At 47.6% G+C, this 21074-nt stretch overlaps 2 protein-coding genes across 2 annotated transcripts in view; one reads left to right on the plus strand and one right to left on the minus strand.

The window, feature by feature from the left end:
- The window catches only part of LOC102371955 (C-C motif chemokine 3-like), a 7136-nt gene extending 6513 nt beyond the window's left edge, over positions 1–623 (plus strand). The window contains exon 4 of the mRNA XM_006038417.3: positions 262–623. Within this exon, the coding sequence (XP_006038479.1) occupies positions 262–349 (88 nt within the window). The 3' untranslated portion in view covers positions 350–623. The remainder of the gene's footprint in view (positions 1–261) is intronic.
- A 10822-nt stretch (positions 624–11445) lies between these two features.
- Positions 11446–14021, minus strand: LOC102372206 (C-C motif chemokine 4-like). Its single transcript, XM_006038418.2, has 3 exons — positions 13847–14021; positions 13387–13501; positions 11446–11820 (listed from the first exon to the last, which is right to left on the minus strand). The coding sequence occupies exons 1-3, from the start codon at positions 13914–13916 to the stop codon at positions 11733–11735; spliced, it is 273 nt and encodes a 90-aa protein (XP_006038480.1). The 5' UTR covers positions 13917–14021; the 3' UTR covers positions 11446–11732.
- Between the last annotated feature and the right edge of the window lie 7053 nt (positions 14022–21074).

Below are 21074 nucleotides of genomic sequence, written 5' to 3' on the forward strand. Positions count from 1 at the left end.
TGATGAGTGCTGCTGCCATTTGTTTCACTGGGACCAGACTCGGTATGTGTGCTTCAGTCCAGCAGAGATCAGCTTTCCTATAGTGGAGAGGAGTTGAGTTTTTTGATTAAATAAGTCACATTGCTATTTGGAGCATTGGGCAATACAGATTCCATCTAGTCCTCTATGAACAACCCATCTGTAGTTTGTGTCTTGGGGCTGGTGGATCAATTTTATCTCTTCTCCTTTTGAGAAGTCTGAACTGTGTTGTTCTCTCTTCAGCTTCACCACTAAGAAAGGCCGGGAAGTCTGTGCTGACCCCAATGAAAAATGGGTCCAGGACTACATGAAACATCTTGAGAGAAACTGACCAGCTCCTCACTACAGCACTTACCGACCATCATTCCTCATGCCTTGGGCTTCTGACAGCAGCAATCCCTCTTTCAGGGAAATAATATAATTGTATTTAATTGTTTTTAGGAATGTTGGTATATTTGAAGATGTTATTGTTAAAGAGAACAATTTATTTTATTTAATTTATATCAAACACAAATAATTTAAGATTAAATATTTTTTTTAAAAGAAAAGACAAGTTTTACAGTCATAGACTATGCTATGATTGTTAATAAAGATGTTTGCCCATTTAAAAAAAAATTGTCTACTTCTATAGCTTGTGTTAGTGTGAGGTGTGGTTTTCTGGAAAATATATTTCTGCGTATTGCAATCCCAATTAAAAACAGCCCTTTACAGTTGGCAGTGAAACAGCTTAACTTGAAAAGAAAAAAAAAACATGATGTTGGTATTCACTTGTGGGAGAGGGCATTTGAGGGCACCATGTTTGCTGTCAGGTCATGTGGCTTATCTCAGACATGTGGGAGTCAGAATGTGCTGTGATTACAACCACTAGTGAAACTAAAGGTGGACAAGAGGGGTACCAGCCTGGGAAGCTGTCTTAAGAGGGATGCCAAACTCATCCCCCAACCCCGTGGAGTCTGTGCCTTGAAAGCAAGAGCAGCCTCACAGTGTTGTTCTTGCAGCAGATGCCAATGCATGGACACGACGGTGCTGCTGTAGCTTCAAGAGCAAGAACTGTGGTGGACAGAGCACATAGTGGCAGCAGCTGGAGACTGTGTAAGACTCCAGTGACCCCTAACCTAGCCCTGCCCGCTACTTTCAGAACTCCCGCATGCCAGCCAGCCCCCTGCCCCCCTGTTCTTGGAAACCTCACTCTCCTACATGGTTTACCAAAAGCATAATCCCTGCTTGTTACACTACTGGTTACAGCAGTCATTCCTTAACTTTTCTGTATAAGGTCCCCTCTCACTTAGGACAAAGCCACTCCTATCACTCAGCAGAATGGGAAGGGGAGGATGATATGAGATCTTCATGTCCTACATAGGAACCAGAATTCCAAGTGCCAATTCCTAGCTCTATGTCTATGGTAGAGAGGTGGGTTTTAGGTGGAGCTTTGCAGGTAATGAGTGTCCTGTCTTGTGTCAGGTGGTACCCACAACAGCCCAGCTGATAACTCTGAAGCTCATTTGGAATGTTAGTGACCTCTGTGGCTCACTCAGCTCTCAGTTTAATTGCCTCATGAGCTTCATAGACTCATACAAAATTAGGCTTGGAAGGGACCTCAGGAGGCCATGTAGTCCAACGCACTTGGTCCAAACCCCTGCTCAAAGCAGGACCATTCCCAGCTAGATCATCCCAGCCAAAGCTTTGTCTAGTTGGGTCTAAAAAGCCTCCAATGATGGAGCTTCCACCACCTCTCTGGGTAATCTGTTCCAGCAGTGCTGGATTTAGGCATAGGCTAAGTAAACTTCATCTTAAAGCCTCAAATTACAAGGGCCTGGGCTGTGAAGGGTCAGCTGCTGGACCGTAAGTGACCACAAACCAGCAAACCAGAGCCAGGTGGGGAGGCTGTGACTCCTTCTGCGGGGCCCGCGGCAGCCATGGTTGAGATATGGGCCCACCCCCCTGCCCAGGGGGGTGTAAGTATCTTTACTTGTGTTCCATCCAGAAACTCCAGCCACAGGGCTCCACGTGGTGGTCTGCAGTTTGCTGGGCCACAGCTGCTTGCGGTCCTCAACTTGCCTGGCCACGTCATGGAAAGGTTGGGAACCCCTAGTTTAGGGCCCCAACATGTCATAATCTGACTCTGTGTTCTAGTGTTTTACTACCCTCCTAGTGAGAAAATTCTTCCTAATATCTAACCTACTTCTGTTGCTGCAACTTGAGATCATTGCTCCTTGTTCTGTCATCTGCCACTACTGAAAATAGTCTACCTCCATCCTTTTTCGAACCCTGTTTCAGGTAGTTGAAGGCTGCTATTAAATCTCTTCTTGGTCTTCTGTTCTCTAGACTAAATAAGACCAGCTCCCTCAGCCTTTCCTCATAAGTCATGTACCCCAGGCCCTCACCATTTTTATTGCCCTCTGCTGGATTCTCTCCAATTTGTCCACATGCTTTCTGTAGTGGGGGGCCCAAAACTGAACATAGTACTCCAGATGTGGCCTCACCAGTGCTAAATAGATAGGAATAATCACTTGCCTTGACCTGCTGGCAACACTTCTACCAATGCAGCCCAGTATGCCGTTAATCTTCTTGGCAATAAGGGCACACTGGTGGCTCATATTCAGTTTATTGTCCACTGTAGCCCACAGGATTTCTTTTTTTTTCTGCAGAGCTGCTGCCCAGCCAGTCAGTCACCAGGCTGTAGTGGTGCATGGGATTGTGCTGTCCTAAGTGCAGGACTTTGCACTTGTCCTTGTTGAACCTCGTTCAATTCATTTTGACCCAATCCTCCAATTTGTTGAGGTCACTCTGAATCCTAGCCCTACCCTCCAGCATATTTACTACTCCCTGTAACTTGGTGTCATCTGCAAACTTGCTGAGGGTGCACTCTATGACATTTTCCATGCCATTGATGAATCTATTGAACAAAAACAGCCCCAGGACCGACCCCTTGGGTACTCCACTTGATACCGGCTGCCAATTAGACATCAACCCATTGATTCCTACCCTCTGAGCCCGATGCTCAAACCAGTTTTCTATCCTATCTTCCTTAGCTTGCCTGCGAGAATGTTGTGGGAGACAGTAGCAAAAGCCTCACAAAATCAAGGTATGCTATGTCTACTGGTCTCCCTGCATTCACAGATCCAGTCATCTCATCATAGAAGGCAATTGGGTTAGTCAGGCATGACTTGCCCTTGGTGAGTTCATGCTGACTGTTCCTAATCACCTTGTTCTCCTCCAAGTGCTTTGAAATCATAGTACCATAGTAGCTAGAGTCAGGAGGGACCTGAACAGATCATCTAGCCTGACCCCCTGCCACAGGCAGGAATGAATGCTGGGTTCACAAGACCCCAGACAGGTGATCATCCAACCCCCTCTTGAATATGCCCAAGGTAGGGGGGAGGACCACCTCCCTGGGAAGTTGGTTCCAGATTTTGGCCACCCTAACTGTAAAATATTGCCTTGTGATCTCCATCCTAAACCTATTCTCCATCAGCTTATGACCATTGTTTCTTGTCACCCCAGGTGGTGCTGGGGAGAAAAGAGCTCTGCCTATTTGCTGTTGATCTCCCCTGATGAGCTTGTAGGTAGCCACCAGGTCCCCCCTCAGCCTCCTCTTGCTGAGGCTGAACAGGTTCAGGTCCTTCAGTCTCCCCTCATAGGTCCTGTCCCGCTGCCCTCTCACCAAGTGGGTGGCCATCTTCTAAACCCTCTCCAGGCTGGCCACATCCCTTTTCAAGTCTGGTGCCCAGTACTGGATGCAGTACTCCTACTGTGGCCTGACCAAAGTCGCATACAGGGGGAGTATCACCTCTCTGGACCGGCTTGAGATGCACCTTTGGATGCATGACAAGGTCTGGCTGGCCTTGCTGGCTGCGGTCTGGCATTGGCGGGTCATGTTCATCTTGGAGTCAATAATGACTCCAAGATCCTTTTCCACCTCTGTGCTTTCAAGAAGGGAGCTCCCCAACCTCTATGTATGCTGTGGATTCCTTCTCCCAAAGTGCAGCACCCTGTATTTGTCTACGTTGAACCCCATCCTATTCTCATCTGCCCACTTTTGTAGTCTGTCTAAATCTAGTTGCAGCCTCTCCCTCTCTTCAAGTGTGTCCACCTCACCCCATATCTTAATGTCATCAGCAAACTTGGACAGTGTGCTTTCCACCCCCTTGTCCAAGTCGCTGATGAAGATGTTAAACAGTGCGGGCCCAAGGACTGAGCCTTGGGATACCCCACTGCTCACATCTCACCAGGTTGAGTACAACCCATCCACCACTACTCTCTGGGTGCGCCCTGTCAGCCAATTTTTTACCCATCCAACTGTGTAGGCATCAATGCCACAGTCGCTTAATTTATTGACATTGATGAGGATGGGGTGAGAGACAGTGTAAAAGGCCTTGTTAAAGTCTAGAAAGACTATGTCCATGGTGACACTATCATCCAAGGATTTAGTTACTTGGTCATAAAAGGCAATCAGGTTGGTCAGGCAGGACCTGCCTTTGATGAACCTATGCTGATTGCCCCATATGATCAGAGGACAAGAGAACAGGCCTTGTCTGCTGTGACTGAAGGTTTAATAGAGCTATCCCCAATATTGTCCCTACCTCTGGTAGGTGGGATATGCCGATCGCTGTTCAAGAAAACAGAGGCACAGAAACTTAAAAAATATCAGCTTTCTTGTCTGGCATGGCCACCAGATTACCGTTTGTGACTTGCAGGCGCCCTACATTGCCTGGTGCCCTCTTCTTGCTCCCAATGTACTTGAAAAAGGACTTTTTGTTGTCCTTAATCCTGGACGCTAGCCTGAGTTCCATCTCTGCCTTGGCCTTCCTAATAGCCCTCCTACACTCATGGATTCCTACTCCATTATTTTTTTCCAGGGACTGAGGTGTGGCTGACTGATTTGTAGTTCCCTGGATCCTCCTTTTTCCTTTTCTTAAATATAGGCACTATGTTTGCCCATTTCCAATAATCTGGGACCTCTCCTGATTGCTATAAATTTTCAAAGATTATTGCCAGTGGCTTTGCAAACACATCAGCCAACTCCTTCAACACCCTTGGGTGCATCCCATCTGGCCCCATGGACTTTCACACATTTAGCCATTGGCGATGCATAAGGGGTGCACGTGGGTGCATGTGCACCCCCTGAGATTGGTGGTGCACCCCCTGACAGAAGTGCTGCTGACACTGCTGGTTTACCACCACTTACCGCTGCTTCCCCCCCCCTGCCGCCAACACTGCCAGCGGCATCTGTGTGTGGTCGCTGATCACCACTGGCCACTGCCTACGCTGTTGGTGGCATCTGCAGGTGGTTGTCAACTGCTGGTCGGTGCTCACTACCCATCCCCTGACCTTGAAACTGACACCACGGTGGCCACCTGCGGAAGCTCACCACTCACCGCCACCATCGCTGCCGCCATCTGTGGTCAGTCACCGTGCCCGCCTAGCCTCCAGAGGCATCTGTCATTCATGTATTTAGCTTTTCTAAATAGCCCCTAATCTGTTCTTTCACCACTGAGGGCTGCTCACCTCCTTCCCCAACTGTACTTCCTGGTGCAGTAGTCTGGGAGCTGACTTGCCTCTGAAGATTGAGATGAAAAAATCATTGAATATTTCAGCCTTTTCTGCATCCTATGTCACAAGTTTCCCTCCCCCATTCAGTAAGGGACCCACACTGTCCTGGTCTTCCTCTTGTTACTGACATACTTGTAGAAACCCTTCCTATTACCCTTCATATTCCTTGCTATCTGCAACTCCAATTGTGCTTTGGTTTTCCTGACTTCATTGCTGCATGCCTGAGTAATACTTGTATACTCCTCTGTAAGGAAAACTTACCAGGAGAAGGGGAGAGGCAGCGGGATACCACGCTGGCAGCTGTTCGTGGTGAGAGTGAAACTGCAGTGGTTCCAGCCACCGTGGTTGAAGATCAAAGAAAAAACCCACAATGGAGCCGGGAGGAGCTGGGAACGGCTCCCGTGTCTGCCTGGCCATGCTTTATAAAAGTGTGCCAAGGGCAAATGGCTGGGCAAGCAGCCCGAGCCAACAGAAAAGGCTCACCTGTAAGGGAGCTGGGGGGACTGGAAGGAGCATCCCTGGCTGACCCAGAAGGGCCAGAGCAGCCGGAAAGCGTGGAGCAGTAAGAGGCTTTGTGGCTCCCTCAGGAAGGAAGTGTGGAGGGAATACTGGGCCAGTGTGGGCCCAAGAAGCCACTGGCAGACTCATTGTGGGCCAGAGCCAGTAGCCCCAGTGACTGGGTCAGTGACAGATGCAGTGAAGACGGGACCCTGAACCATACAACCAGCAACAGGTACTGAACTCAGAGAATCAGTGACACATCAAGGGAGGCGGCAGCCTCGGTAGAACCCAGCTCCACATAGACCAGAAGGCAGAGAGGGACCACAGAGAGCGCTTGGCACTAGTTACACCAGTGGTCAACTACCACAGCTCCAAGGGACCGAGAGCCGGGGAGGGCGCGAACATCGGCCCCAACAAGTACCATCATGGTTGGCATTAGGCGGGGTGTAGGGGAGGTGGAGCCCCAAGAAGAGGTTGCCACGAGGATGGCCAAGGGAAAGAACCAGGGGGACAGGATCAAATATCGTCCTCCTGACTTAAAGCCCCTTATCAAAGACATGGCAGGAGAGACCCCTGGGGATCTGACCCAAGGCCACTCCCACTAGCCTGGCTGTGCAGCCCAAGAATCCATGGCGAGATTCTTAAAGAATCCAAATTCATGACACTCAGGAGAAAGGCATGGGAAGTTGCATTCTCCCTAGTCATTTGTCCAAGTTTCCACTTTTTATAAGCTTCCTTTTTTGTTATTTAGTTTACTGATTAGTTCTCTGCTAAGTCAAACTGCTCTTCCGCCAAACTTGCTAGTCTTCCTGCACATCAGGATGGTTTGTTCCTGCACTCTCAGTAAAGCTTCTATAAAGTACAGTCAGCTCTCCTAGGCCCCTCTCCCCCTCAGACTGGCTTCCCAGGGGATCCTAACCATGAGTTCCCTGAGATAGTCAAAGTCTGCTTTTCTGAAGTCCAGGGTCCTTACTCTGCTGCTCTCCATCCTTCCTTTCCTCAGGATCCTGAACACAATCATCTTGTGGTCACTGCTGCCTAAGTTGCCATCTGCTACTACTTTCCCCACCAATTTTTCCCTGTTTGTGAGCAGCAGGTCAAGAAGGGCACAGCCCCTAGTTGACTGCTCTAGCATTTGCACCGGAACATCACCCTTGTTGCTCTCTCCTCTGGCCCTAACCCAGAGACTTTCAACAAACCTATCTCCAGTTTCATACTGGAGATGTGAGAAATCATATGGCTCTTTTACATTAATTGCAACTCCTCCTCTTCTTCTCCCCTGCCTGTTTATACCCATCCATGACATTGGGTCAGTCATGTGAGCTCCCATCAAGTCTCTATTATCCCAATCACATCATAGTTCTGTGACTCTGCAAGGACTTCCAGTTCTTCCTGTTTGTTTCCCAGGCTCCGTGCATTTGTGCACTGGTATCTAAGGTAACTATTTGATTGCCCTTATTTCTCAGGAAGAATGAGAACACCTCCCCTGTTGCCCCTTCCTGGTTTCTCTTCCTCCAGGTCACCCACTTCCCCACTTACCTCAGGGCTTTCATCTCCATCTCCTGGTGAACTTAGTTTAAAGCCCTCCTCACTAGGTTAGCAAGCCCATCTGCCAAGATGCTCTTCTCTCTCTTCATCAGGTGAATCCCATCTCTTCCCAGCAATCCTTCTTCTTGAAACATCATCCCATGGTCAAAGAAGCCGAATGCCTGCTAGCAACACCACTTGTGCAGCCAGGCATTGATCTGCAGGATGCACCCGCTCCTGCCTAGGCCCTTTCCCTTGACCAGAAGGATTGAAGAGAACACAACCTGAGACCCTATCCCCTTCACCCTTGCACCCAGAGCTCTGTAGTCCCTTTTGATCTGTTCATGTTCTCCCCTGGCAGTATCATTGGTGCCCACATGGATGAGCAGCATGGGGTAGTAGTCAGAGGAATGGATGAGTCTTGGTAATCCCTCCATGACATCATGGATCTGAGCCTGAGGCAAGCAGCAGACTTCCCAAGACAACAGGTCAGATTGTCAGATAGATCCCTCCATCCCCCGCAGAAGGGAGTCTCCAACCACCACCACCCATCACTTCTTTTTGGTGGTGGTTGTCATGATCCTTCCTACTTGGGGAAGCGTGACATGTCCTCCTCCACCAATGGAATGTGCTCCTCACCTTCTATGCTAGGGCTCCATATCTGTTCTCCAGACAAACTGTTGTAGGTGGAGATGAAGATTTCTGCTTGCTGCCAGAGGTCACAAGTTTCCATCTTGAACCTTCCTGGGAGTTCATGACCTCTCTTCTCTAGCACTGCCTCTGGCAGTTTTTCCTCCACAGTCCTGGAGGTCTCCTCCAGCATCGAATTGATGAACTCCATTTGGTTGAGGATGCTTTGGAGCCTTGACACCTCCTCCTGCAGCTCTCTTTCATGTTCCCTGGGAGACACCACCAGGAGGCATCGTTCACACTACAGGCACTCCCTGACCTAGCCATCAGTGGAAGGAACCTGCAAGCTGCAGTTCCTACAGCACTGAAACTGGACCTGGGTGGAATCCTTGATGGTGAGCAGTTCTGCTGGGACAGAAACCTCAAAGGTGCAAGCAGAGGAATTGGCAGTGGCTCTGGTATTACAAAGTCCTCCAGCCATTTCCCTGGGTCTCTTAACCAGCCTCTTCTCTCTTACTGCTCTTCTTTTAAGCACATCTTTCCTAGTGAACTTGCCTGGAAGCTGGTCTATGTACTGCTCCTTGGCCCCAAAGGGTTCCTTTTTCTCTTCTTCCTCACACCAAGCTGAGAGGCTCTGCCCTCAAAGTGCAGTAGGGGCACCAAACTGACTTGTGAACTGCTTGCAAACTGCTTACCCTGTTCATTGGCTCCCTTGTCGCCTGGGGAGTCTCCTTTTATACTCTGCTGGACCTGAACTGGCTCTACCCTCTCATTAGGGCTTCTGTCAGGAACAGGCAGCAATCATTCAGCAATCACTCAGTTAGCAACACCCCTAGCTTCTCAGAGCACATGCCCCAAACACACACAGCCCATTAGACAAACACTCAGCAAACCAAAGTGACAGGCATCTCTGGATCATTTACCTTCCCCAGGTAGGATCTGGTGCCTGGCTTCTCTTCCCTTTCCTCCTCTTGCTCCCAGCAAACTGCCTGCAAGCTGCTTACCCTTGTTGCTGCCTCTGTTCTCTGGCTCCCTGATTGCCTGGGAGTCTCGTTTTATACCCTGGTGGGCCTGAACTGGCTCCACCCCCTCTTTAGGGCTTCTCTCAGGCACTCACCCTGTTATCAAGAAAGCCTAGATTGTGAGTTTCCTGTGATGGAGTTTCCTGTCTATCAGGGCCAGACAGCCCCCACAGCAGTCATCAGAATCTGTCTGTCTACTTTATCTAATCACTGCCCCCACAGTCTACTTAATATAAAACTCTATGGGTGACATTTTATTCTTTCCTGGTCATCAAAGTGGCCATTTTTCATGATCTACAGGTAATTTTCTGTACTTAAATGCCCAGAGGAATTCTGTCCCAGGTGTGTAGCCCTGCATGTATGGAAAACTTCAAGGTAAAGCAAATTAGGTGCACACAATAGGGTCTGGATCCCATATATATGTCCATGGTGGACACAGAGATCATAGATGCCTGAAAATGGAGTTGGCTGGAAACCATGATGTGGCCTTAGGAACAGGGTGTGACAGAGGTAGTAGGGCAAGTGGCTGCAAGCCTAGTGGTCACTTGCTGCAATGTGGGTGGGGCAAACATCAGTGGCAGCTGGTCAGGCAGCCACAGGGTGAATGGTGGCATGCCAAGCAGTGGTGGTTCCAATCAACACAGAACTTGCCCACCTGCGGGCTGCGGTGCCTGTGTGCAATGGGACCCCAGAAACACAGATTCCATGGAAAGCCCCATACCCTGATAGCTCCACCCTCAAATTCTCTGGCTGGCCAGTATCCAGGTAGGCTGGATGAAGCAACTCTGCAGGCTGGATCCAACTCACAGGCTGTATTCTGACACCCCAGCCCTAGGCATGTAAGTTCCTAAAATGCCCTGTAGATGACCAAAAAATGGCCACTTAGATGACTGAGAATGAATCAAATGTCATTTTTCCTGGTCTGCAGCTGAGCAAAGTAGGTGTGCTTTAAAAACTGATGATTGTTTAAGTCAAAACTGTCTGCAGGAATACAGAGGCAAGGTTTGAGAAGAATCATAGAACCACAGAATCATTGAAAATTACAGTTGGAAGGGACCTCAGGAGGTCATCTAGTCCAATCTCCCCCTCAAGGCAGTGCCATCCCAACAAGATCACCACTGCAAGTCTTAGTCTAACTAAGTACCAAATCAATGCACAGTAACTGGTGCTACTGTGCAGTAGCGCCGGCACACAGCTTTTTAGTGATGCTAACTGTACAGTAGCCTAATACTACTGTGCAGTAGCATATTAGAATGGGTTTTGCCCTTCATGATACTGCACAGTATAATTAGACTACTGTGCAGTTAGCGTCTCATGTAGACACACCGTTTGAGCCCAAAGCTCCATCCAGTTTTCTATCCACCTTACAGTCTATTCATCCAACCCATACTTCCTTAGCTTGCTTGAGAGTTCTGAATGGTAGTTATATTCAAAAGCAGAACAAATCCTGCTCAATAGAGAATCCAATGGTTTGGGGGCTCTCTAGGTAAGTAGAAAACAGGGTTGTGTCCCCATTCTGTTTGCTCCAGAGCAGTTTATTTGTATGCCAGTCCCACATTCCTTAATTAGTAGGGAATTCTCACTTTCCCTTTTTCAAAGGGATCTATTTAGTATCAAGGCATGTGAACTTTGACTTATCATATTCATAGTGAATATCCATGCAACTGGGCTATCAGCTAGTTTGGGCTGTGTTTATCCTAGGACAGAACAGGAAAGAACTTCCTGCCCAGCTCCACCTAAAAGTGCTCTCTGCCACTGGATGTACAACCCTTTCAGGGTCAAGAATAACCACCTGGAACCTGGCTCTCAGGGCAAGGTGTGAAGGGCTTGTACATCTCAGTATACTAAGCGGAAGGTTGTAGGTTGGTTCAAGATAAGTGAGAGGAGGCCTGATACAGAAAAGGCCAGGAACCACAACACTCCCCATCTCACATTTCTGAGGAGAGCCACATCAGCTGAAGCCAAGCATGGTGTCCACAAATGCCCTCCCCCATAAATAAATCAATTCTTGTTTTTGCCGAATACTTTTTTTTTCCTATCAAGTTGAGCCATTTCACTGCCTAGTGCAAAGGACTGTTTTAAATTGGGGTTACAATAGTCAGTGATATATTCTTGAGGAAGCCACACATGTCTCTGCAAACTAGGACTCAGAATAGCACAAGCTGTAGAAAGAGTCAAAGGTGTTTATGAGCCAACATCTTTATTAGCAATACAATAGTGTACATGACCACGAAGCATCAAGCTTTGTGCTCAGATGCATTTGTACATTTTTGTTTAAAAATAAATCATCTTAATTTATCTCAAACACAATTTAAATACGATAAACTGTTCTGCTTAACAAAACCATCTTTAAATATAATGTTAAAATACCTAGGAAGAATTAAATACGATTCAGTGGTTTCTCTGAAAGGAAGGATGGCTGCTGTCAAAATCCCAAAGCATTAAGGATGGCTGTCATTAACTGTTGTAGTGAGGGTCTGGTCAGTTTTGCTTTAGGTCTTTCATGTAGTCCTGGACCCATTGTGCTTTGGGATCAGCACAGATTTCCCGGCCTCTCTTAGTGGTGAAGCTGCAGAGAGAACAAACTTAGTACAGGCAACCCCTGCTTCACGCAGTTTCACTTAGCGCTGTTTCGCTATAGCACTCATTTAAAGTTCATACCTGATTCCTCTTAGCACTGAGCCAATTTCATTATAGCGCTCAGTGAAGTGGCGGTGAGAAGCAGTGAGTAGCAGCAAGGGGGTGGATGGGCGTGTGTGTGGGGCCACAGGGTAGGGGTTTGCAGGGGCCCAGGGTGGAGTGGCAGGAGCACAGGGCCCAGGCTGGCACATGGTGCCAGAGCAACTGGTGGGCAGGGGGATGGGGAGAAGTGACGACAGTGAGAAGCAGCGAGTGGCAGGGCAGGCATGATTGCCGGGCCCCTGCCAGTGCCTGAGGCAGGGGCCCAGGGCAGGGTGGCAGGAGCGCAGGGCACAGGCTGGCACATGGGGCCAGAGCAGCCGGAGGGTGGGAGGGGTGTGGGGAGAGGCAGCAGTGAGAAGCTGCGGCAAGAAGTGGTGGTAACCAATTATCTCTATTTACATTCATTCCTATGAGGAAATGGGTTTCTCTTAACACGGTTCAACTTAATGCTTGGTTTTTCTGGAACCAATTAAGAGCATTAAGCGGAGGTTGCCTGTACAGATTCTACACAGTGGGCAGAAAGAAAATAGATCCCCTACCCCCACAAGCTATAGCAGTTGTTTGTGCATGACCAGACAGAATCAGTGTTGCCAACACTTCTGACAGCTCTGTGAGTGTTATTTGATGATATAGAAATCCAGTAGGAACCTAGCTTCTTTCTACTGTAGAGAAGGTGTTCTTTTCTGGGCTCAAAAACACTAGATCTGACCCTGGTGAAATGTGTGGAAGCAGCCCTCATCATTCCTACCTCGTATACCCACTGGGATGTCATCTCATTGCTACAGCCTCTCCTCTTCCTCATCCTAAGTCTTCCCCATAGGAATGAGGGCTGGTTATTCTCATCTGCAGTACGATGCAATATGGATTTCTCAGGTTGCATCCCCAGCAGATGTAGCTATGCCAGGTGGCACCAGTTGTGGATCCAGGCCCAGGTGTCCCTAGCAGACTTCTCAAGATATCCTTGCTTTTCTCTCTCGGCTTTTTTGTCCTCTGGGGCCTGACTTCAAGGGAACTGTGGGATATTTCTTCCTAAGCCAGCACTACTCCTTCATGAGTGCTCTAATTGCCCAGAAGACTGAAAGCAATGTGGATGCAAGAAGACCATCCCTCAAGTAAGAGCGAGTCCTCAAGTAAGGATCTTCTACATGGGAATTCAAAGCATCAGCAGTCATCTGCAGCTGCCCAAGCTTTGTATTGCTGAAATAACAAGGGCCACAGGGAAACTTGGAAAAATATTAAATAAGTCTTAAAAAAAAAAATTAAAAAGTGTTCTGTTTAAGGAGCTAAAGATACAGACCTCATCTGTATTACAGGTTATTCACATGCACATCCTATGGATATTTGTCTGGATTTCCTGTGGATATTTCTCTACATGGTTGTACAGTTTGCCTTTACATGGTTTTACCATTTCTCTGCATGGTTGTACAGTTTACCTCTGAAAAAGCATACTCACATCACTGCTGGCTGGGAGCACATGCTGCTAGGGACCTTGTAGGAAAGTAAATGGACCTGTGGGATCTTCTTGGATGCATAAGAGAAGCAGCAGAGGGTTGGAGTGTTAGGTCCATCTGGAAGGGAAGGAAACAAGAAAATCCAGTGATTCTTTCCTCCAACCCAGAATTAAAGGTGGCTAAGGGGATCAGAACACCCCTCCCAGCCTCAAACGGAACCTCTTTGTGTCCTTCCATGGTTTTTGAGAGTTCAGTTACAAAGATGGAATGTGGCTGTTTGGGGGCTATATTGCAGCCTCACCTTTCACCCTCAGCAACCACACTGGGAGACTGTAACCGGAAATGACAGAAGAGAGATTTTCTTTTCATGCACCTTAATATCACCGAGAGGAACCCTGAACTATCACACTAGAGAAAGAGAGGTCAGATGTGTGTGAACTAGAGAAGAAAAAAAGGACTTACACTGAGCCTGGATGTAGGAGCAGCAGGAAGCAAGGAGGAGCACAGTGAGGGCAGCCACAGCAGCCTTCATGTTTCTGCTGGGTAGGGAGGAGCTGCAGGAGCAAGGCAAGAGCAGGGAGCCTTTCAGGCAGACTGGTGCTGAATCCCATCCCTTCCACTGCTTTTATATAGTAGTTGTTGGGTAGGCTTTGTGTTTCAAAGAAAAAAAGGAGCCTTGCATCATCCCAGGGAAGTGATGACATAGTCACCCAAATTATGCTGAACTGAGCAATCAGCAGGAGCAGCAAGGGGAAGTTGGAAAGCTGTGATCTGTGACTTTCAGATTGCACTTCTTTTCTCAGACTGGGGCAGCAGGACATAAGAACATAAGAAGTTCCATATTGTGCCAGACCAGTAATCTATCTAGCTCAGTATTGTCTCCAACAGTCATTCTCTACTGCACCATGACAACAGGGTGGGGGATAAAAAATGGGTCCATTTCTGCACAGTCCATCACCACCAGCTTGACACTCTCATGCTCAGAACAGTACATCATTCTGTCCTCACATCCTGTCCTCACATCCTGTCAATGGTCCCTATTTGAAGGTGAGGGTCTGTAGTGTACAAGCCAGTATTCTACTCTGATCCCATAAGCCACTGGGAACCAGGTTGCAGCCCCTTGACTTCCTCCGCAAGGATCTGTTTCTGAGGTTCTGGCTGCACTATGCCCCACACTTCTTTGTTTATGCACTCACCATTCATGGCTCCACCAAGTCCTGGGACCTCCTGATTAACCTCCTGGACCTTGCAAAGTTGGCCATATACTTGACCAGGAAGGAAGCTCTAACCATTAAGTCCCCAGTGACTGTGGGGCCATCTTCCTGTTCCTCATTCATTCACATCTCCAGGCAGAGTTTCACTGGGATGCATCCACTGGCTCCTTGGATTTTGTCATGGGTGAGCATTGGCCAGTGTGCTCCTCTTGGTGCCCCCTCTTGGCACACTTATGATGAAACTTTGTCCCCCACTCCTTTCTCTGTTTTGTTTTGTGTTTTTTTTTTCATTAGTTGCCCCAGTGAATCAATTGTTATGCATTTGGTTGCCTCAGTGGGCTTAGGCTCACTGTTACCCTACTGCATAACAGATATGCTGCCTCCAACAGTGGCAGAAATGGATGATCCAGATGGAAAGCATTGAACTGGATATACCTAGAGTGATCTGCGCAACAGTACATCTACCCTCACTGGTTTAGAATTACCTAAGGAAACATCTCCAACCTTTATGTTCAACAGCTATTAATAGATCTGTCATCCACGATGATAGTTACTAGTAACTCCTAGCCAGTAATTCCTAGCCAGTAACTCCTACTGCAGGAGGGTTCCACAGGAAAGATTGGATTTTGACAAAAGAGGGACTAGGAGGGAGCAGCAATAATTAACCTGGATCCTCTGGTCCCAGGTGAAGAATTTTCTCCAAGAAACTGCAGAAATGTTGACAGATAAGATCCACCCCTTCCCCTTCATCCTTGTATGGGACGTGGAGACTCCAGTGATATTCAGAGCCAGTACAAAGGGAGGAGGCCAGACACCATTAACGGAACATCTTCCATCTGTAATATGTCCCCAGGGTGATTGTAAAATGGGGACCAAATGGGGAGTCAGGAGCCTCTGAAGGAGAAGCAGTGCTTTCACAGTGTTCACAGTGTGGTCACAGTGTTCATTACAGTATAAACAATTCCACACACCTCTAACAGAGGCATCTTGAGACCCCAGTTAACTTATAGAAGGGACCATGCTGAGACTCAAATGAACATATAGTGCAGCAGCATCCCTGCCCCAACCCCAAGCCCTCTAATGAGACAGAGTGCAAAGGAGGTTGAGCCTCTGCTTATGCATGGGGATCTGAGGCTGGGCGGGAGTAAGTTTCTTGCTCAAGGTCACCCATGGTGTCAGTGGCAGAGCCAAGGGTAGATCTAAGTTACCCAAATCCTTAGTCTGTGCTCTGACCCCAATACCACCCTTCTTCTCATCACAGTGCAGCACAGGACCCCAACTGGGACAGGCTCAAGCACACTCAGAGAAGGAGCTACACTGAACATTCCTTATTCCACAGTTCTTCTGAAATGAACCAAGAAGTCCTAAAGCCAAAGGAAGAAGGTAAGGGGGAACTGCATCTAGAACAGAAATTAAGTGAACATGCCACTGAGTAGCCATGTTAGCTGCTCTTTTAGCACCAGGAGCAGGCTGGGAGGGGAAAGCCATAATTGCTGAGCTTGGAAATGTCATGGGAGATCCTGAACCACCAAGCCAGAACAGTCTGCAGTTCTGGGCTGGGGTGGAAGGTACAAATTTGTCATGTGCCAGTATTAAACATGGAACTCTGGACTAGCTATGAGGAGGGGTGTCAGATAGATACGCAGTGGTCGTATCCCCGGAGGCTCACTTGTTACACATTCACCCACTTGTGTGCTTCTCTTTTCAGGGTGCTGTGAGATCCCATCTTCCCCTTTCCCTGAGTCTATGCATCACAGCCAGCTGCAGGTGGAAGGGACTGCTCTTGGGAACTCAGCCTGGCCCCATACTCTCACCCTTGACCTGGGAGCTGTCCCTGGAGATGGCTGAGAAAGGCAGCAGATTACCCTTTCCCTCCCCTACAGAGTGTGGGTTGTGCCACTGGGCTGACTCAAATGCTGACATCTATGGGCAGAAGTGCTAGAAGGGCAGACTGTGTGTGCATGAGAACTTCCTGGTGAGTAAACTCCTCTGCCCTAGTTTCAGCAGCTCTTGCAAGGGACAGGGTTGATCTGTCTGCTTTAAAATGCCCCGCTGAGGGACTCCCTATCACCCTGCTGTGAGTGCACTGTCAAGTGAAATATGGCCTCAATTGACATCAAAAGCAAAGCTCCCTGAGCACCAGGATATCACCCTTTGTCAAGTTTGATGTTCTAAGAACCCATCAATAGACCTTGGTGTTTTCAGCATTTAGATGCTCACAGACATCAGAATCCCTGTCTTAGCATCACTCAGTTTAGCTAGATAGGTCCCACCCTTTCTATCCTGTCCAAATTAATCTAGCTGTCCCCTTGAGTGACTTTGGTTGCTGTTCTCTGGTATATCCAAGTTTGTCTAATAGGTCCAGCCATTGTGGCTAGATTTCCAGACCTGAATGCTCCATACATCTTTAGCTTTAGCATGACTTCTGCAGAGGAGCGGATATCTTATTTTCACTTTGTCCCTTTGTAGCTTTCGTATCTCCCAGCCCTGTGAACTCTGCCTTGTATATACAGACCAAAATCATCGTGGCTTTTTGTGTTGTAGACTCATGCACATCAAATCTGCTGTTCACTGCAGTCCTGGGCCTCCTCTGGCATTATCAGTTGTCATCATCAGTGGCACTGTGCATGAGCCCTTCTCATGAGTGTCTAGTTGCAGTTGTGTGTTTTTGGAAATATGCAATAGTAACAAACTTGTCATACTTCATGGTTAATAGCTGTAATTTAGAAGAACCTGATCTGTTCCTGTCCCTTCTGATCTCCTGGAATTTTTACTCATTCATTCTGTTGCCCATTCCCCTTATCCTTTGCCTGCAGTAATTCAGCTAATTTTTTGCATCCAAGCCAAACTGAATGCATGTTTTTTTTTTAGTGGTTAGGTACTAAACCAAAGGTCTTGTGGCAATCAGTTAGCCACCACATTCCATGCCTTCCCTTTCTATACCAAAAGCAGGTAACCATAGTGATTCACTCTTTAGAGACAGTCTCTGCTAATTGCTTGTGATTGCACAATTATCCTCAAGATGTTTCTATTTCATGTTTGTCCTCTTGCATAGCAAGAATGAGATTTAACACTATGTTAACTGTCAATTTCACTCTTGTTCCCCTTTTCTATGAAGATCAGAACAACATTTGTTCTTATGGGAACATCAGATAAAGCCAGCTGGGCAGAACTATTCATAATTAATGATTAAGTGGCTCTCAGTTCATTAGTGAATCCCATGGAATGCATTGTCCCCAGGCCTGCCCACTTTCATAATCAGAAATTCTCCAAGGTTTCTCCTCTGGCATTATTGCATTGATAAGTATCATTATAATTTACTTATCATTGTCATAACTTATCCTTTCTTGACTCTCCAAACCACTACCCTTTGTGCTGCTTGTCAAGTACAGCGATGGGATTTTCAAGGAGTCTAACTTCATTGGGAATTAAGTGCCTAACACATTGAGTTAATTTGAGCCCCAAGAGCTCAGTTATTTTGGGATATTAATCTCTTCCTCCTTAAGGATGAAGAGGTGAGATTATGGCAACCTTGTGAACACACTGACACTTGTATATTGTAGTATCGTGCCAGTGGGCTGGTCCAGAGAGGGATGGATGATGAGGGATTTCATGGGTTCCTCAGATATGAGTTAGAGAGAGCTGCTCAGAAGGTGGGGCTTTGAGGTGCTGTATTGTTGTTACTAGTATATTATAACACAACCTTGTAGCAACAAGGAACTGGGTAACCACAGAGCTCTGTACTGAAATAATGTAGTAAAGGATCCCTGTAAGAGACAAGGAATGACAGGGAGAGATGCCATACACCAGATGCATGAGCCATGCAAGGGTAGCACAACTGTTGGAGGGTTATGCGGGGAGATAAGCTAGATAGTGGGACATGGGAAGAGTAGGAAGGAAGAGGAGGAGGAGTGGGAAAGGTAAGCAGGATGGCTAAAGGAAGGAATCTGGAGGGGGTTGTAGCAAACAGCCAAACACCACAAGAGAAGAAGTGACAGTAGAACTGAAAGAAAAATAACCTATACATATTTTTTTTCCCATTGGAAAATACCAGTGTGATAACACTAATATTGTGGGAATAGACCAATTATGTGACTCAATAATCACACATTTTGTGGGAATATGCTGAAGTTTCAATGGGAAATGAATTAATCATTTTTGTTTAACTCTGTTGTTTTGACATATGATAGGTCACAAAATGACATAGTCTGTAAATATGTCATTTAGACTATCATATCATATCAGACCGTTTCATTTCACAAGCAATTTAATTGTTAGATTTGGATTCTTTGTCTCCATTCGAGGCAAAATGAAAAGTTGGTACCTATAGCTCCTTGTGGAAGGAAGTTTCCGTCTGGTGCCCTGTGTGATGTTCCAATTCTGACATGCTCTATGCCACAAAGGATCCTCTTACCTAGCGGAAGGCTTTGACAGTAAGACAGCGTTGTCTCAATGGCCATGGATGATGTAGGGAAGATTCCCATGGCTTTCAGGGAGCTCCAAGTGAGGCCTGCAGAGCTCCCACCATGGCTTTTGGTCACCATCATTATATTGTTTGCAGAGCTGCTGTGCTTGTGGTTGCAAAGGGGCCTCTATTACCAGCAAAGGAAGGAAATTCACCCAGAACTTCCACTTCCCCTGGGTCTCAGAGAAAGGCTGCATCTACCAGTTCTTTGGGGAGTTTAAGTAAGTGCTTTTGTGATGCCCCTGACAAGTCTGCTATCAGAGGTTTGCCTAGCATTCCCCTGTGAAGAGCACTGAGTTCTTACATGGGACCCAGTGCAACAGGCAGTGAGAAACATCACTGGCATGGAGGGGTCTTGTGAAAAAAAAAATAGTGAGAGCATACCCCTCAGAGTACTGGGCCTCTTTTGCATGTTTCACATTGGTCCCATGTGAGTTCAGAGCCCTTTTGCCAGGCTCATAAGGGCAAACCTGAGAAAGGCCCCAGCAGCACCAAGAAATGCCAACATCAGCCTTCAAAGATGGCACCCATCTCAGAGATGATAGCAGTTCCAGTGGTGAGCAGGTTGCTCATTTGTACTTTGCACAGAAGGAAGGAGCCCCTGGGTAGAAGAAGCAAGGGAGCTGGTGATTTCTGGAAGACAGAAGACTGCAGATTAGGCCTGTGCGAACAGGGAAGTATTGGATTCAGATTTGGCTGATTCAGATGACAGTGATATGATTCAGAGATTTGGATCACTGTTCTGAATTAACTCGGCTGAATCAGCTTTGGAAGATTCAGTGCTGATTGGGAGAGATTCGGTGATTTGCATTGGATGGGGAGAGGCAGGCACAGCCAGGCAGCGGCAGGTTTTCCCGTGGCTCCTTCAGCTGTGCCTGCCTCTTCCCGGGCAGGGGGAGCCGTGGGAGCAGCAGCCACAGGAGAAGCCCCCATGGCTGCCAGGCCCAGCCCCAGCCCCCACCTGACCAGCCCCAGCCTAGTCCTAGTGAGTGCAGGGCTTTTTTATTTTATTTTATTTTATTTTTATTTTTATTTTTTTAAGAAAAAAGCAAAAAACAAAAGCCCTGCAGTCACCGGCTGCAGTAGCAGTTACTGGGGCCTCTGGGCACTTGTGCCAGAACCCCTTTGTGCAGTGTGGGGCAGTGAGTATTGCCCCCCTCACTTGGCACCCACGTGGCAGGTGCCCCATGGCGCGGTTGTAGTGTGGTTTGGCAGGGTGCCCTGCACTGTCTGGGACCTGGGGCCAGTGGGGCTGAGCTGTGCTTCAGCTCACTGCTGGAGCCACCCCAGCTCTCAGACAGCGCACGGCACCTGCTAAGCTGTGCTGCACCCATGCTATATGACAGCTGCTGCATGGGTACCAGGTTGGGGGGACAATCCCCACTGCCCCCTGCTGCATGGGGGGGCTCTGCCACAAGTGTCCAGGTGCCCTAATCACTGCTCCTGCATCCGGTGACTGCAGAGCTTTAAAAAAAAAAAAAAAGCTCCATAGTCACTAGCACCAGGAGCGGCAATTGGGCCCTCTGGGTGCTTGTGGCAGAGCCCCCCACCACAGAAATCAACCCATTTTTAAAACACCAGCCCAGACAACCCTATTTTATACACTGTTTTCAATGAACAATGTCAATTTTGGGGCAAAAAAAAACTCCCATGGATTTTTTTTTTTAATGGTAATTCCATTGTGAATAGTTTTTGGGGTTTTTTTTAATTATAAAATTTTGTCCAAATCAAAGCCATTGAGACATAAGACTTTGATTTAGATGAAACCCTAGAAAGAATGCACCTTGACAATTTTGGCAATTCCCTCATCCTCATCTTCCCCTCTCTGCTGCTGCTGCTGAGGGAGCAAAAATTCCTCTGCTATGACCCAAGGTCAAATTTGTTCAACAGTCTCAGAACACATGTTTTGGGAACTCTTAGGTCAGCTTGTGGAGGCAGTTAGGTCAAGGGATGTGGTCATCATGGGTGACCTAAATTACCCAGACATCTGCTGGGAGGAGCAATCAGTCAA

Source organism: Alligator sinensis, unplaced genomic scaffold (assembly GCF_000455745.1).
Source record: "Alligator sinensis unplaced genomic scaffold, ASM45574v1 scaffold586_1, whole genome shotgun sequence".
In the NCBI taxonomy this organism is placed as follows: Eukaryota; Metazoa; Chordata; order Crocodylia; family Alligatoridae; genus Alligator; species Alligator sinensis.